At 42.4% G+C, this 18368-nt stretch overlaps 1 protein-coding gene and 1 pseudogene across 1 annotated transcript; both read left to right on the top strand.

Annotated features, from left to right (window-relative positions):
• Positions 1 to 596: 596 nt before the first annotated feature.
• LOC113587067 (transcription factor E2F3) lies at positions 597 to 10801 on the top strand. The gene is made up of 7 exons (XM_027025569.3): positions 597 to 1074; positions 3407 to 3518; positions 3731 to 3950; positions 4911 to 5069; positions 5373 to 5487; positions 6366 to 6507; positions 7122 to 10801. Exons 1-7 carry the CDS (start codon positions 805 to 807, stop codon positions 7364 to 7366), a joined length of 1263 nt encoding a protein of 420 aa, XP_026881370.2. The 5' UTR covers positions 597 to 804; the 3' UTR covers positions 7367 to 10801.
• Positions 10802 to 16141: 5340 nt separating this feature from the next.
• LOC113587065 (uncharacterized) lies at positions 16142 to 18143 on the top strand (annotated as a pseudogene).
• Positions 18144 to 18368: the final 225 nt, after the last annotated feature.

The following is an 18368-nucleotide window of genomic DNA, read 5'->3' as shown; positions in this document are numbered from 1 at the left end:
AAAGCAGGGCCTTTGTACGCGATTGCCTGCGAGGACAAACGGCTTCGCTTTAGTCCATCCGTAGCATGTTCAAAAATACATCCTACACAAGTCTCGAGTACGCCAATTTGGTCATCATTAACATTTAACTAGCAAAGCTGTAAGCATTTCTAACATTTATTTGGTATGCTGGCAGAGTATGTTTGTCTTTAAGCAACTGTTTCAAGCTTATTTTTTTCGCTTTTTTGGGGGGAAGGTTCACTCGTTAAAACGGAGCTGTGAATGTGTAAGAAAGCCCAGTTCATTTATCTATACCCTGTTCCACAGCTACAGGCGCGTACATGTGCTGCCTCCAGACGAGTTCTACGTCCACATGACGTACACGTACACGTGCTACGATCCACCAATTGGAGGCTTGCACCTATCTGTCAAATCCCTGATTGGTGCAAATGTCACGAAGCGCCAGGCAGCGCGGGCGTGTCTTACTACATAAATGACCAATCGTTTACAGTATGCAAATTTAGTTTAAATTTTTCCCGGGAATTATGAGTTTCGCGGGAGGGCCTTTCGCGGGTAAACTGTATCCCCTCATTCATTGTCAGCTTCCTGGAGCCATTTTTCAGCTAGTCGCACAGCGCTTCGGCGTAGTTTTAAATCCAAAGCATCTGCGTATTTATGGAATTAATATAAGATCAAACGTAACTATATCGATAGTTAAGAATCTTATCTGCTGCTCGAGATCCATATTTATAAAACAAGTGCGGCGAATTAGCAGAAAAAAGGGTTTAAACTGAGGAGGGACAAAGGACACTCAAGTCCACAACGATGAGAAGAGGGATCTCATCAGCCCCGGAGAAAGTAATAATTGCAGGGCTTGGTGGGTCTTCGCTGGACAAAAACGCAGTTTTAACGGCGCTGTCTGATCGCCTAACGTCTAATCTCCCTACTGCAACATACATACAAATAATAACCCCACCGCCGTGCATTACACAGACTTCCAATGTCTGTCTGTCCGACCCTGCAGCTGGCAATTTATACACACCTCCGCACGGAGCAAACGGAACCGGACAACGACCTGCATTAGGACGCCCGCCGGTAAAATTCACAATTTTGTGATTGTTCGAACTGTCATTTCTGAAATGCCATGCTAAAGCTAGCCAAGTAGCTTGCTAATAAAACAGCGCAGCCAAATGGTGAGCTCAAGTTTGGACATGCCCTACATGCTAGCTAGCCTACGACGGTGGTGCCCCACGTTCGGCACGGAGAGGCGTTTTGACCTCCATTTCCCCCAACAAAAGTTTGCAAGTGACGACCAACTTGGTGTGATAGCGGTCGTAATTACGGCCCGTTATTCATCGGGGGGCTCGCAGCCTGACGAAAAAAAGGTCGGTCGGTACGTCTAGTGGATTTTTGTGCTTTTTGTTTTTCGTTGATCTCGGCTCGCATAGGCGTTCGGACCGACTCTGAGACCGACCCTTTGGGCTGCTGCGAATCCGTCGCGCGTGCAGCAGCGCGAGGCCCCGTTCTTGTTTTTTTTTTTTTTGTTTGGTTGGTTGGTTGGTTGGTTGGGGGGGGCTCGCGATGAGTTGGGGCCATAGCTTTGCTTTCCTGAGGTTGCCAGTGACGATAAATCATCTAATTTCCCTCATCCTCTTGTGCATCGGTTTGCGTTGCTTTGCATTGCCACTCCACTGTGCACTTTCAATTTCATTGTAAACAGCATAGTGGCACTAACTGAAATGAAGCCGGTCAACGTGTAATCTCATTCCGTGCATGGTTACCGGCAAAAAAGTCACGTCTTGGTAAGATAGCTGAGGCGTTGTCGGAGGGTTACTCGTCAGGTCTGTTTAGGGCGGGACAAAAACCGATGTCACTTCAAACCAGTTACACCATCTGGGTGTTTTGCTCGCATGCTCAGCGGGGGAAAATTGGCGATCGTCGTTTCCTTGTAACGTCTGCTAACGTGTTTCTAATAAAAGTGATCTTTGCACGCGTCCTTTACAATGGGGCTGTGCTCGTTCCCATTTGTTGACTTGTGTAATCTTTTGAAATGTGAAATGTCTTGTGCAGTAACGTAAACTGTGGCTCTTGGCAAACATTTATTAGCTAACTATTTAAGATGTTTTAATATGTGCATCTGTGATGGCTTAATCTTCCTTTAAACCTCTTTGTTGACTACGGTGCTGAACTTGCAAGAAAGAGACTAATTCATATATAGGTATTAGTCTCCAAGACCAGGGATTTAAACTTCATTGTACTGTTTACATTTTCACAAAGGGAATCCCGATATACCTCTCGTTTCATTTGTAGGACTAGAGGCCTGGCTTTGCTGCTCATATTCTCCTGTACTGCAGTGTTTCGTGTTGTATTATCAACACCCTTGATTGTGTTCGTCTGGCTTTGAGATGTCTGAATAGTACAGGCAGGCGTGGTAGGTTTGGACATCAGGCTATTCGGCAGGGGAGTTCTTCCACCCGAAATGGGTCACCACGCAGCCACTGTGTGCGTTGTACTGTAGTGCATTTCATGATCCCAGAATGCACATGGTCTCCTAGATGGTGGAGGATTCAGTCATTGCAGGCCCCTAGTCTATCTGAATTCAATTTTTTTTAAATGATATTTTTTTTTAGAAATCTGGGTGGAATTGAAATGTAGATTTCGGTTCAGTTCCGGCAGATGTTCAAATCCAGTCCTGTGGCTACAGGCAGCACGAGCAGCCCCCATGAACTGGGCCCAGGCCTGGAATAAAGAAACAGTACCCTTTTAATGCGTCAGCCTGTATGCGCACACCCACCTCTGATCATGACATGATTGGCTGAATAGAGTTTGTTAGCTGGGAAAGCGGGAATGATCTGTGCCTTTAGTTTCTTGTGCCAGCACTTGGAGTTACTGCCATAAGCCTTGATATCAATACATTCATTAATTCAACAATTCTTTTTGACACTGACATAAAACCATGATTCATTGGGCTGATTATCCAGTGGTCGGATTTCAGTTGGATGTGGCTTGTGACTTATTTAGTCACTTAGATTCAGTTGGTTCTTTTTCTAGTTTGTGTTCCGTCACTGAATAGGAAAAAGTGTGTGTGTGTGGGGGGGACTTAATGTTGGCCAGTGAGCTCTCAAGCACTGCTGCTAGATGGCCACCCACACATCTGTTTCATTTAGCTTCACTTAGCTGATCTGTTTCATCTGGCTCAAATGTTTAGGAATACAGCGGGCTTGGGTGCGCCACATCTGGAACCAAACTGCAGGTTGGCAATGTTAGCAAACCCCTGATCCAAAACAAAGGGGAGGGATGGAGGTATTGACATCAGATCTGCGTCGGGCGGGGGGCTTTTCCCTACGCCGACTGCCCTTGGTGAAATCGGCTGCCCTCCGTCAGCCTGTTTTGGCTGTGGTCTGATCATCGCCTTGATCGTTCGCAGGCAAAGAGACGCTTGGCACTGGATGATGTTGACCACTTGTACACCACGGAGGCAGCCAAAGCGCCCAAGACCCAGAACGGAGCCCCGCTGGCTGTGCTGAAAAGCAACAAGAGTAAGGATGAACCAACCGAGCTCCCGAGAATGCTGGACACTGAACTGAGACTGTGGGCTGACTAGATGCATACATTTCTTCCACAGCAAAACTACTTTTTCTCTAGTTTGATGCAGCATCAGCCGCTTTAGTGTGTTGTAAAAGCCGTGTGCTTGTGGGCATAGTCGCTGAGCACGTTGTCAGCTTTGTCATCACGCTGTCTCTCTACGCAGCTCCGAAGTCCCCGCCGGAGAAGACGCGCTATGACACGTCTCTGGGCCTCCTCACCAAGAAGTTCGTGCAGCTGCTGGGCCAGTCAGCCGACGGGGTGGTGGACCTCAACCAGGCGGCCGACGTCCTCAAGGTTCAGAAGAGGAGGCTCTATGACATCACCAACGTGCTGGAGGGCGTGCATCTCATCAAGAAGAAGTCGAAGAACAACATCCAGTGGATGTACGTACCGCTGCACCAGATCAGGGGAGCAGGCGAGGGTTTTTGTAAAGGGCGGGATTGCCGGTGTCCCTAAGATAAGGGGGTAAATACAGGCAAAGGGGCCTCAGGGAGGTATGCTAGGCCTGTAACCCAGAGGTTGGTGGGTAGTGCCTGCGCTGAATGTACAGTAAATGCAGCCTTTTGATATGGCTTGACCCTTAACTGGAAGTAGAGGTGAACTGCACATGTACCAGAGCTGTAATATTAAGAGCGCCTAAGCTTAGGGCACCAGTGAGCGGCTGTGTGGGTGTTGGTTGGTTGGTCTGTTTATTTTTAGGACGGGAGTGCGTAGCTTATCGGCCGTTTCTCACATTGACTTGCGACGTGCGTGCACAGTGCCCTCAGTTATATCATGTGCGGCATAGCTGTGTCGAGGAACCATCCGATGCTGCTCTGCACCTGTGCACACAGGAAGTCCCTCTGCTTGCATTTTCTGCAAGTTTTTTTTAAAAAATAAAAATTTCCCCCTTTTTCTTCCTGTTCGCTGTAAGGGTGCCAAGCCATGTGATGAGTGTGCAAGCGTGAAGCTGCGTTGCTACGTGTCGATCGTGCCTGACCGCGTGAGCACGTGGCCTGCAGATAGCACTCATTTTCTGATGGTAATCTGTACCAGGCTTACCAAAAAAAAAAAGAGCACCATTTATGGAAATGGAGCAGGGGGGGGGTTTGCAGGGAATTCTATCACCATAGCAGCCAAAAACCAATATAAATGGTCTACATGCTCTCTGGCGCAAAAATACAGCTGTTAAGGAATTTTGCCTTCATAGTTTCTGACATGCAGGACAATATTTAAATCTTGGATCTTGGCAGACTGTCTACTGTCTACTTCCTCAAGCTGTATGTAGGGATAATGTTAAACTTGTCATCAGCATTTCTGCTTTTTCATGCGCATGCTGACTGTCTGTGTGGTCTGGGCTCCAGGGGGTGTAACTTGGCGGAGGTGGGAGGAGCCTTGACCCAAAAGCAGTCTCTGAGCAGCGAAGTTGCCCGGTTGGTCCAGGAGGAGCGCAGGCTCGACGAATTGATCCAGAGCTGTACCCAGGATGTCAAGCTGATGACCGAGTCATCGAGTGGTCAGAAATATCCTTTCATGCCAGGTCAAAGGCATTTCTTTGAACAATGGACTCTAATCCTGGTTTGTTTTAGTTTTTGGATTTAAAAAACGATTTAATCATGCAGATGTGTTGAGACGAGCCGTTTGTCCCTTGATTGAAGCATATGACCTAATTCTTTGCAGAAATGAGCAATCAGGTTCACGTTTCACGCAATCACGTTTTTACCTGCAGCTACTCTGACTGTTCTGTTGCTGTTGCCCTTTGTGGGGTGAACCTTCTGCGTTGGTGTACCCACGCTATTTTTGGCTTGATCCTTAACCTCCCTCACGTTTGCGTATGTGACCTATCAAGACCTGCGACGGGACCGTAGCCTGCGGGATCAGACGGTCATCGTGGTCCGAGCGCCCTCTGAGACCAAACTGGAGGTGCCAGACCCTCAGGAGGTTAGCTGCCCCCTGCACCAGCATGGCTGTGCTTTGAATGCAACACACAGAGGATGCTGGGATGTCCTGGCTTTGTTTTGACACACTTGTGCATTTTACCGGAATCTTGGGTTTTCAGCTGGTAAAATGCAACCAAATGCAGTACTGTGCAAAAGTCATAAGCTGCCATTAGATTTGTGTTGGCGATGGTATAATGACCATATATGATTTTCATTCTCTTTAAGATACAAACAGAACTTCAAGAAATATGTACACAAAATCTAAAAAAAACAAAAAAAACAAAATGGCTTCTATGGGCAAAAGTCAGTGTTTAGTGTGACCTCCCATGGCACTAAGCAGATCTTAAACTCTTCTGGGGAGACTTTCCTGAAGTTTTCTGGTCATCTTCTGGTTCCATTCAGGTTTGGGAGTGCCAGGTTCCTGCTATTGGTCAAGTATAAGGGGAAGTCGCATGACTTTTTAATACTGCATACAAATGTCTTGTTTTCTGGTTGTCTTCTAATAGACAGGAATAATTCATATATGGTCATTATACCATTGCTTAATGGTGGCTTATGACTTGCACAGTACTGTATATCTAAACCCCAGAAACACGATGTGCCCAGCACAGAGCATTGTTTTGAAAGTTCGGTTGGTGGTTTTGTTGTTATTACGGCAAAGTAGACATTAAAACTCTCCAATCGGAATGTGAGTGTCTGTATGACTTTTAGTTTTTATCTTTTGGTTCAGTTCCAAACATGTTGTGATTGCTAAGCAAACCAGGAATGAAACATCAGTGGTTGTCTGACAGGCAAGAGATGTTGAACTGGTTTTTTCTTTCTTTTTTTTTTTTTTTCTTCAACTTATCTAATCTTCAAAAATGTTTTGTTCCTTTACAGGGGTTACAGGTCCACCTCACCAGTACGAAGGGGCCTATCGACGTCTTCCTCTGTCCTGACGAGAACACGCCCGACAGTCCGGTGAAAACGGAGGAGCCGGGCTTGAATGGAAACTCCTCGCCTTTTGTGAAGGTTTTGGAAGGTGGGTTTACAGTGATGGGCCATTGTAGGCCCAATTGAATTCCATTTAAATGATGTTCTCTCTCTCTCCTGTGTGTTAAGGAATTTTTTAATGAGTGGTATGTTTGTGAAAAGGTACGAAGGCTTTCACCATGTGTACAAAATACCACATATTGTGCTTTTTAATGTGCCTTGCACTATATTAAAATCATCTTGAAGTCTTTCTTTTGCCCCGAGCCATCAAGGGAACATGTCTGGATTGTGAGCAGAACTATTTATTTATTTGGATCATGTTGTATTTCACCACTTCTATGGAATGGTGTTTATTTCAAGAAGGCTCAACATAATGAATTGTAGAATTTGTTGGAAAATTGTGGTGGTTGTTGCAGCCTTTTGTAGTGGTGTTGGAAGTGGTCTGAAAGTTCAGCAACCAAACATCTACCCTCCTACTTAAATCTTATAGCAGATTTTTCACAACAAAACCTAAAACTGTCATCTTGATTTTAATTAACCTCATTAATTCATAGCGTGATAATTGTAGTTCCAGTGGTACTGTTCTGGTGTTGTGTGCAACGGCCTAGATTTGCCGAAAAAGCTGCCACACTGAGTTTCACTCTGACTATTCCTCCCCCCCAGACCGTGGATCTGGCCCTGCGGTGACGGTCACCAGCCTGTCTCCCATCACGTCTCCCTTCACCAGCCTCCTGCAGCAGACGGAGGATCAGATCGCCTACGGCGAGGCGCCGCTCAGCGGCCTGGGCTCCCCGCCTCTCCCCCTCGGCGAGGACTACCTCATGAGCCTCGCCGAGGGTGAGGGCATCAGCGACCTCTTTGATGACCTCGACAGGCTGCCCAATCTGGACGACCTCCTGTGCAACTGACCGCGTTTCAGACCTTGACTTGTGGAAGTAACCAATCCAGGGACGGTTCGTGATCTTCCTGAAATAACTGGTGGGTTAGGAGTCGGTATTGTGCAGGGTTTTTCACCCCCCCCCCCCCCTTTTTTTTTTTTTTTCTTTTTTTTTTTCCCTCCCCCAATTGCACCCTTTTTGGTGGCATCTCGGAGCGGTTTCCATGGGAACACTGGGAATTTTTTTTTAAAATTTTGCCCCTCTCCCTCTAGTCCTTAACTCCCACGTTTCCTTGTCTTCTTGCAACCTCGGGGAGACCTGGAAGTTAGAGTTGATTCCGCGTTGCGGAATACCTGACCATGGACATGATCTCCATGGCGATAGCCCCAGAAAATGGTGGGGAGTTCCCACGTGGAATTGTGCAGCGGTGCCACAGCTCATGCTGCTGTTTGTTTCATTTATCTCGATGTTATTGAGACCTACTCGAGATTCACACTAGTCCTCAGTAGTCTGCACATGCTGCAGGTTTATATGCTCTCTTTGACCCACAGTCTGCTGCCTTACTATCTTCAGTATTCGCTGATGGTTAAACACTCTGGGATGGATTCGTGTGACGACGTGAAGTGGAATCTCCACTTTAGTCCTTTAGTCTAAAGGATGGATCAAGGCGCAAAACCACCACGTTTGTTTTCCTGGAGTCCGGACGTGCACCTACATCGGGCTCTCTAGCTGATGAGACTAGAAACAGGGCCTGGACCAGTTGTGGGGTTTGTTTCACCTAGCACTTTACATCTCCCGTCCTGGACGTATGGTTAAAGCCGCCATCCTGTCGGACAGAGCCGTTTTTGGGCGCGGTTGTTTTTATGGAATTAACTGTGATCCCTTAGCCTTCATCAGAGCTGGCATGTTGGAAGGATAGGATGACCTGCGATGACGCTCTCTACCCCAGCAGCTCAAAACGCACGCTTCCGCCCTCCTCTTCTCCAGTCAGCTTGTCTGTTTGCAGCTTCACCGTGACAAGGCACACAAGTGCAGATTGTGTGCTCTCAAAATGTGTGATCGTCGCCTCGTGGTCCTGGGGAAGAAGCCCCCAGTGTAACGGGCGTGGTACTCCGACCCGGTGTAAGCAGTTGCCTGGCCGTTCCGTTGCTGATTGTGCCCTTAAACCCCTCTTCACGCCACGGCCAAAGAGCGTGCGCGCGTGTGTGTTTGTGTGTGTGTGTGTGCGTGAGAGACGGTAGGCTGATTGTATTTAAATGCGGCAAAATTGTTTGCATCAAAGGTTCAGAGCAAATGTCTGACATCCAATCAGGCAGAGCCCCTGGTCTGACATGTAGGTTTTTTGAGGATTTAAATCACTTTGAATTGTATCAGTTTTATTTCTAATATCTGTTAAAAAAAATAAAAAATAAAAATAAATAAATAATAATAATCTTGATATATATATAATATAATAATCAGCTTTCATTACTGGTATTAGGACAAACAAACAAACTTCTGATTGGTTCACCCCTGGCACTAGGTACTAGAGACTACCTACCTCCTAACCTAGGTGTTTATTTTATAATGTTGAATATGTATTTTCAGATCCTGTGTCCTTAAATTCAGACCCCCTTGATCATTGTCACGTCAGTTGTCTGCTTATGTGGCCAAATTGAAAGTAAGTCCCAGTATGTCAAACCAGCCAAAGTCACATGATTTCTTGCTGCTTCCGGAATGACGGTGGTGTTTAAGCATTTTAACTGCAGAGGCATTTGGGGCAAAATGTTTCGTTTGAGGTTTTAATCTTTAAAAGTTAAATGTTAAATTTGTTGAAAAAAAGTTTAGTAACCCCCCCCCCCCCCATCGTGTAATACTCTTTTCCGCCACATGGTGGCAGTGGTTCAGTGCTTGATGCTGAAGACTGCCGTCCTTTCCTGTACCTTCACCGGTTATGCATTTGGAGGAGAATGCAAGTGTTAACATTTTAGACAATGACCATGAACAAAAACCTAGACACGCAATATTAGTCTTTCAAAATGTAATTTGCCTATTTGATTAAAAGAGTTTGGGTACCTGAGCGTTGATGCCAGCTGCTTGTGCAGTCTGGCTTGCCACTTGCCATGCGAGGGTTCTGAAATGCGGAAGTACTGGCTCCTCCTGCTCTGCGTGGATACCAGCTTCCTTGCCTTATGTATGTAAAGCAAAGCTTTTAGGGTGTGCTCGGTTATATCCCATTTTCATTGTTTGCTTGAGAGATGAAATGGTTCATTTCCATGAGTTGTTTAAAAAGGGCAACTCGAGCACAGCAGGATGGTACAGGAGACTAAAGTATTTTGGACATCAATTTTATTCTCCCCATAATGGTTAGAGTTCATGGTGTCTCTACATGTTGGTCTTCTGTGGATGTCCATTAATTAGTCATACACTATCAATGTGACTGGAATTTGAGGCTCCACTGCTTGTTAATCTATTAATCCAACCATAAAGGACTCTCACCTGCTTCTTGCCTCATTCAGGGCTGTGTGTGTTCCCTGTGTGTGGCTCCTAATACACGGTTTGCAGTGGGGCTCACTGAACGTGCAGCTTGTGTTCAAATAATTCATTTAGATTGGGCTTTGAAGTTCTTTGTAACTGAGTTTTCATTGTCCTTTTTTTTGTATGTTATTTTTTCCATCAGTGTAGTAAATTAAGGTGTGTATCTTTTATTGGAATTCTGCAATTCAAAAATGTTGAGTGACATTGTGAAAACGACAGCATCATGAAGGAATTGTGGTGGAACTACATAATACCAAAGTTCCACAGTCCCCTGCAGGTCCTATGTGGAGGAACCGTTCAGATTTAGTTCTTACTCCTTTAGACTTTCAAAAACAATTTTCAATATCTTAAATGTTCAGCTTTGAAAACTTGAGAAAAAGTGGATCTACCAGAACTGATGGAGAATTTTCTTTTGTATTTATTTAACGTAAATAACCTAATATAACTATTTAATGTACTAACTTTGAATTTCAGTTTCAGATTTATTTTTTTTTACTGTTCCCTCCTCCATTTGTCTAGTGTTTTGTTTTTTGATCGCACAATTAATGTTTAAACAAAATCCCCCAGTAGGAATGCAAAACAGTAGATGTTTGTTAAATGCTAAGTACAGCTTGCTGTTCTTAATGTGCTCTCCATTTTATACATGAGCATGAAAGTGACTGTGTGCTGTGGGTTCCTGTAAAATATTAGGCTTTAAATTTGTCTTCTCATGAATTAGTTTTCAGTATGTGATTTGACAGCTTTGATATAAAAAAAAAAAAAGTATGTAAATGTCTTAACTGGGATGCTGTAGAAGCTATGGAGTCTTCTAAAAGTTTGAAAATGATCCAGTGGAATAAAAGCAATAATGCACAAAAGGATGGGTTGATTGTCACCACACCTCAGAATAGAAACTAGAGCTGGTACAAAGTATTTTACTAGCAATAAATGCCAGTGTGATTCAACATATGACACTTTGTTCCTGTGTAATCCTGCTTGTTTGGCTGAGGTTAGCAGATTAGACAGACTGTTGGGAAGAGTGAGTCTTCCTCAGTTCCTGAGAGGCTCGGAGGAGACCTGGATTACTACAATGTACACACGGCAGTAGGCTCAGTGTAGAGCTACATAACACTGCTGTATCCAGTAAACACGGCAGTAGGCTCAGTGTAGAGCTACATAACACTGCTGTATCCAGTAAACACGGCAGTAGGCTCAGTGTAGAGCTACATAACACTGCTGTATCCAGTAAACACGGCAGTAGGCTCAGTGTAGAGCTACATAACACTGCTGTATCCAGTAAGCACGGCAGTAGGATCAGTGTAGAGCTACGCGACACTGCTGTATCCAGTAAACACGGCAGTAGGCTCAGTGTAGAGCTACATAACACTGCTGTATCCAGTAAACACGGCAGTAGGCTCAGTGTAGAGCTACATAACACTGCTGTATCCAGTAAACACGGCAGTAGGCTCAGTGTAGAGCTACATAACACTGCTGTATCCAGTAAGCACGGCAGTAGGATCAGTGTAGAGCTACGCGACACTGCTGTATCCAGTAAACACGGCAGTAGGCTCAGTGTAGAGCTACATAACACTGCTGTATCCAGTAAACACGGCAGTAGGCTCAGTGTAGAGCTACATAACACTGCTGTATCCAGTAAACACGGCAGTAGGCTCAGTGTAGAGCTACATAACACTGCTGTATCCAGTACACACGGCAGTAGGCTCAGTGTAGAGCTACATAACACTGCTGTATCCAGTAAACACGGCAGTAGGCTCAGTGTAGAGCTACATAACACTGCTGTATCCAGTAAACACGGCTGTAGGATCAGTGTAGAGCTACATAACACTGCTGTATCCAGTAAACACGGCAGTAGGATCAGTGTAGAGCTACATAACACTGCTGTATCCAGTACACACGGCAGTAGGATCAGTGTAGAGCTACATAACACTGCTGTATCCAGTAAACACGGCAGTAGGATCAGTGTAGAGCTACATAACACTGCTGTATCCAGTAAACACGGCAGTAGGCTCAGTGTAGAGCTACATAACACTGCTGTATCCAGTAAACACGGCAGTAGGCTCAGTGTAGAGCTACATAACACTGCTGTATCCAGTACACACGGCAGTAGGATCAGTAGAGCTACATAACACTGCTGTATCCAGTAAACACGGCAGTAGGCTCAGTGTAGAGCTACATAACACTGCTGTATCCAGTAAACACGGCAGTAGGCTCAGTGTAGAGCTACATAACACTGCTGTATCCAGTAAACACGGCAGTAGGATCAGTGTAGAGCTACATAACACTGCTGTATCCAGTAAACACGGCAGTAGGATCAGTGTAGAGCTACGCGACACTGCTCTCTCCAGTACATGGCCTATGCTCTGTCAGAAACTGGAGAGTGTGGAGGTCCTATTGCTTCTGGTCAAACCTAAAGATCTAATAAAGAATAGAACCATTAATCACAAATGCAGTTTCTAATACACACTGGACTGGTTATTTGAAAGCCTATGGTCCTTTATCTGTTGAAGGTGTCTAGATCTAGTGCAATAAGCTATATACCAGCTGTCTTCAATACTGGCAGGGTTGGTTAATGTGCCCTATAGGAGTGTTGAGAGAGACTGCCAGTTTCTTCTGATCCTGCAGGTTAAACAATATTTAAAAAGCTATGAAATATTGTTTGGAAACTGAGGAAGAAACCATCCACTGCTAGACAGAAGCAGGTGTAGGTCTATATCACACTGCTATCAGGTCTACTGGACAGAGGCAGGACAAATGGGATAAAATGTAGATCTGCATAGCATTAGTGTCTCCAAAATAGAAGATCTGAACCAAAAAAATGAGCTCTGACATTGTTTGGAAATTGAGGGACCAACCATCTTATCTGTTGCCAGCTGGTATTAGTAGTCAACAAATGTTAATTCTTTACTAAAACGGGGCTTTCAGCTTGCCCTGTAGAATCACTGACGCACCTTTGGTGCCGACCATGCAAACAGTTACAGCGAAAATATGTGCTTGGTATGGTGGTCTTGGTAAAACCTCAGTAAATTTAATTGATTAAATAATTTAAAATATAATAGGTGTGTAAGAGCTTAAAGGTTAAGATTCTGAGTACACGCTGAGCCACTCTTGAATGAACCTATGAAGAATTTGGGTAAGCACAGAAGCATTATTTTAAACAACTTGATAAAATTGAAAATATAAAAAGCAACAAAACAAATATTAGCAATTGTTTTGCTTTTACACAAAAAATGTATAACATCATCTCATGATGATCAAGATGAAAACATTGATCCTTATTCAAACACCCTCCTCTGTTTACACTTGGGTATTTAAAACAAAATGATCACTCAAACCACTTCAGGTGATCTGAGATGCATTATACCCTGTATCCTGTTTACTCTTATTTAATAAGTTACACTTATTTCATATAATTTCATGTGACTTGCGTCTGGACCACACGCATATACATTATGTAGTCTAATGTGTCTCATTAGCCAGACTGAAATTCTCTATAGTGCAAAAATAAATAAATAAATAATGATAACGCTATAGAACACAAAATATGCAAATTTGCTTATACCACTTGACAACCTCCTGTGGTGCTCCAGCTTTGGCATTTCCGCTTTGAGGTTGGTTCTGTATGGTTGTATTGTGTGAGGCGTGGTGGGTCTGGCTAAATAAGGCTAGGCGAGATGGAGGTGTTTACACTTATTACTTCTGGCTTAAACGCCTCTCATATCAACTCCTGAAGTGGAATGTGCAATTGGATTTAAATGCATCTTGAGTGCGTTTTTGCGGATTTTCCCTATTCAGATATAATCATGATACTTAATGGCTAAATGTAAACGGTATTAGAGATAAGATTTGAACCCCAGGAATAACATACAAATTTCAATAACATACAAAGAATTTTTCCAAGCAAAGTATTGGTTTGATCAAAAGAAAGATTTGTTCAGGATTGTGTGAATTACCTAACAAAAGTACAATCTAAACACATTTAAATTCACTGCTGTAAGCAGTGATATTAATTGGTTTTACATCAAATTCAAGTTCTTCCTCTGCTAGCAGGCTGTCTTCTGACAGACCCATGGATTAAAATTGGCTTTCCATTATCTAAGTAACATCTGGTCCACAGTTTGTGACACAGGAGACCCTAAATACAAGCCCTGTATTACAAGTTCCTGATATTGATCTTGTTCATTCAGCCGTAGTGCTGCATTCCAGACATTTTATTAAGCTTAATCTAGTGCTTACCACAATATTACTATACTACCTACTCTACACACTTTATGCTTTATACTACCCCCTCTATATCACTATACTACCTTCTCTATTACTTTACTACCTTCTCTATTACTATACTACCTTCTCTACTATATTACTGTATTCCCTTCTCTATTATGTTACTATACTACCCCCGTACTATATTACTATATTATCTCCTCTGCTATATTACTATACTACCTTCTCTACTATATTACTATACTACCTTCTCTATTACTATACTACTCCCTCTACTATATTACTATACTCCCTTCTCTATTACATTACTATCCCCTCTACTATATTACTATACTCCCTTCTCTATTACTATACTACTTCCTCTACTATATTACTATACTACTCCTACTATATTACTATACTACCTACTCTACTATATTACTATACTCCCTTCTCTATTACATTACTATCCCCTCTACTATATTACTATACTCCCTTCTCTATTACTATACTACTTCCTCTACTATATTACTATACTACTCCTACTATATTACTATACTACCTACTGTACTATATTACTATACTCCCTTCTCTATTACATTACTATCCCCTCTACTATATTACTATACTCCCTTCTCTATTACTATACTACTTCCTCTACTATATTACTATACTACTCCTACTATATTACTATACTACCTACTCTACTATATTACTATACTCCCTTCTCTATTACATTACTATCCCCTCTACTATATTACTATACTACTCCCTCTACTCACTTGTCACCTAACACACACACACACACACACACACACACACACACACACACACACACACACACAACCCCATACAGCAAGCATACACTGTGCTTACTTTGTCCAGCTAAGGAAACAGACAGCGAAAGCGTTACAATACCAGAAGCAGCAAAGCCAGTAATACAGTAGTGCTTTTCTCTCCTCCTATCCTGAGGACTACGTGAAACTGAGCTTTATACGCTAAACGGCCGCGGAAACTGTCCCCACACGTAAAGTAGTAGCTGCAGTTGTAGTCTGTCACAATAAGAACCTCCTGAATATGCCAGTCATGGTCATAGGTCTGTTTAGGAGGCAGATGAGGACTAGTATCATAGTGCCCTGATGCTCTTCTCTGTCCTGTGACCCATGGCTGTCTGCCATGTAATACTCGCAGGTTGAGTCCCTGCTAATGCTGAGGATCTGCAGTTCAGGCACAGCCAGCAATGTTGAGAAAGTACACAGTGTGGAGGCTGCTGGAACACTTTCCGAAATAGGAAAAATTTTGCCTTAACGGAACATAAAAGGGACATATATTCATGTTTTTAGACAGTGTATTAGAGCTTTCTGGGATTTAAAAAAAAGTTTCTATGTTTAAAGACACATTTCAGGTACAATTAAAATATTTTTTACTGTTGTTGCAATTTTAAAATTTCTTGTCCTGTGTGGAGACAGAACAAATCTTTGTTTGGATAATATAAAAATTATAGTATTTTTATAGTTTAATTTTTATAGTATAAAAATTAAAGATTTATCTTTTTTGGCCAAAAAGTGCATTCAAATTCTTGGTCTGGAGCTCTTCCTACTCTGGAAAAGCTGACTTACGATCTATATCACCAAACAGACAAATTATGGAAACTTCAGGGCCCCTTGTGGACTTATGTCAGTGACATTTCTTGAAGTTGGTTATGTGTCCATTGAACTTTGTGAGACTGAATGTGTGTGATCATCAGTGTTGATCAGAATGCAATAAAAAGATGGTCTTCTTTTTCACACACTGTGCTCAGTGGCCAGTCAGTCATTCATTCAAGCTCTGTTGCTTTGGCATTTTTGACTTGCCCTGTCTCTGACCCTTGCATGTGACTTTATTTATTTAAATTATCATTAATTGTATAGCATAGGGAAGCATTTTGTAGAGTATAGAATAGAGAAGTGTTTTGTGGAGTATAGCATAGTGTAGAGAAGCATTTTGTAGAATATATCATATAGAAGTATTTGTGGAATGTAGCATAGAGAATTGTTTTTGTAGATAATGTTTTATATAGAGTAGACATGTGTAGAGTATAGCATAGAGATGTCTTTGAATGGTTGGTCAGAAAGGCTGTGTGAGGTCCTTGTAATCATTGAGGCATAGTACAAGTCAAGCTTGAAGTGAAATTAAATACAAGTTCTTACTTTGTTGGTCTTTGTTGGCCTTTGCTGATCCTTGTGCAGGGACTCAGTTTCACAAAGCGAATGACAATGTCTGACAAGGTAGGTTTTATAGGGTTGCTTTCCTTGGAGGCAAGCTGGTGCTTGGGAGGTGAAATGACTAAACTTGTTCAGAGTTTCTGTCTGAAAACAGAAATGTATGAACTTAATTTGCAAAACCAAGGTTGTAGAACAACCCAACAGACTAAAGCTTTTTAGGAAATGTGCAAAGTCACAAGGCATCTAATCTTTCACAGCTTCTACTGGAACATGATCAAGGATTCACTGGACATTTCTGTCTGAAAACATACAGCAGAAGAGTGGTCCTCAGTATCTTTCTAAAAGTGGTAATTATGTGAGAAATTTGATCAGTCAGTCGAGACACGTTTAAAATGACGGCTGTAAACTCTTTTTGAACGCTATGTGTTTTGGCTAGTAATGGAGAGGGAAATGAAACAAAACATTTGAAGCAGTTGTGTCAAAAATGTTTTGAGGTTTCAAAACATTTGAGACCTACTGGTCATTCTTTTTTAACTTGTTCATTCTGATTATATAGTTCTTAGTTTTTTCTACATCTGTTTTAACACTTATACTCATTAAAATATATAATTGAACTAAAAGAGTGGAAGGAGTATGTCTGGTTTCAAGTGTTTGACTCTAAGGTACAAAAGGCTGTATGTTGGATGGCTCATGATTGTAAAGGTGTATTTAAAAGCTAATTATGATGGGCACTGATTGTTTTCATGTAACTGCAAATTAGATTCTAAATTTGTGGTTCACATTTGCCAGACAATTACAAGTAAACTGACACTGTTCAAACTCAATTACTAGTAGCTTACTTCTTACAGTGTTGATAATGATGATTTTGCAGGTTGTTGCAATATTATGCTTACATGTATATGATATTTGATCTAAAGTGAGTCTGACCCTATGTTTGTAGGCTCTATACCTGGTTCACAATCAGACTAAACTTTAATTAACAAGGGCCATAGACTCTAACCATAACAAAAATGTGTTATAATTTAAATGTATATACAAATTTCTTTTTTTTTTTTCAGACATGAAGCTTTATACAGCTCAATAGGAATGCAACTATATGAAATTACAAGGAACAGTAGAGCAATAAAAGGACCAATCACAAGGTGTTTTCTAAGTATGGTGGCTCCGATCAATGCAGAAAGTCTGAGCAGAGAGACGTGGAAAAAAAGACGCTAGCAAACCTAGTAAAACGATTTTAATGGTTGGAGAAATAGGATCAGGGAAGTCCACTCTCATCAATGCCATGGTCGACTACATGCTGGGTGTGCAGTGTATTAACAGAATGTGGTGTGAGATCACAGAGACAAAAGAAAACCAAGCCGAATCTCAGACAAATGCAGTCACTGTGTGCGATGTGTTTGCTGATCAGAGTCCGTTCTCTCTCACTGTCTTTGACACTCCTGGATACGGAAGCACAAAAGGTCCTGAGGGTGATTTAAATACAAATAAAACTTTACATGAATTATTTAGATGAAAACACGTTGAAGAAATTGATGCTGTGTACCTTGTATTATCATCACGCACCACTCGACTTAGACAGACAGCTGCATATTTTTGATGCAGTTCTCTCATTGTTTGGTAAGGATTTGAAGTGAAACATTGTTCTGCTGATCACGCATTCACCAAAAAGGCCTAAAAGTGTGATTAGGGCCATCAAGCAGTCCAAAGTCAGTTGTGCTAAGACACATAAGGGAGAGCCTGTGTACTTCACATTTGACAACTCTCACTGTGAAACCTTCAATGAAAAAAAAAAATCAGGAGGAGGAAACAGAACAAATATCACATTACAGAGTAGCACTGGATCTGCTCAACACAAGTATATTGAACTTCTTCACGTTTCTGAATGACAGCATTTCTGTGAGCTTACGGATGGCTAAGTGTGCTGAAAAACCGCATCCAACTGCTGGCGTCCTTATGCAACTTAAAAGCTCAAATCATACTTCTGGAGCTCAAAACAAAGGAACTTGAACAAACCAAAGCAGCTCTGCTGCAGAAACAGAAAAAAAAAAAGTTATGGATATGTGACTGTGAATGTGAAGTTGATGAGCCCTACAAAATAAAAGTCCCTATAA

This window comes from Electrophorus electricus, chromosome 14 (genome assembly GCF_041902795.1).
Source record: "Electrophorus electricus isolate QZ-2024a chromosome 14, ASM4190279v1, whole genome shotgun sequence".
In the NCBI taxonomy this organism is placed as follows: Eukaryota; Metazoa; Chordata; class Actinopteri; order Gymnotiformes; family Gymnotidae; genus Electrophorus; species Electrophorus electricus.
The sequence above is the reverse complement of the archived record's forward strand: the minus strand, read 5'-3'. Positions and strand labels throughout refer to the sequence as shown.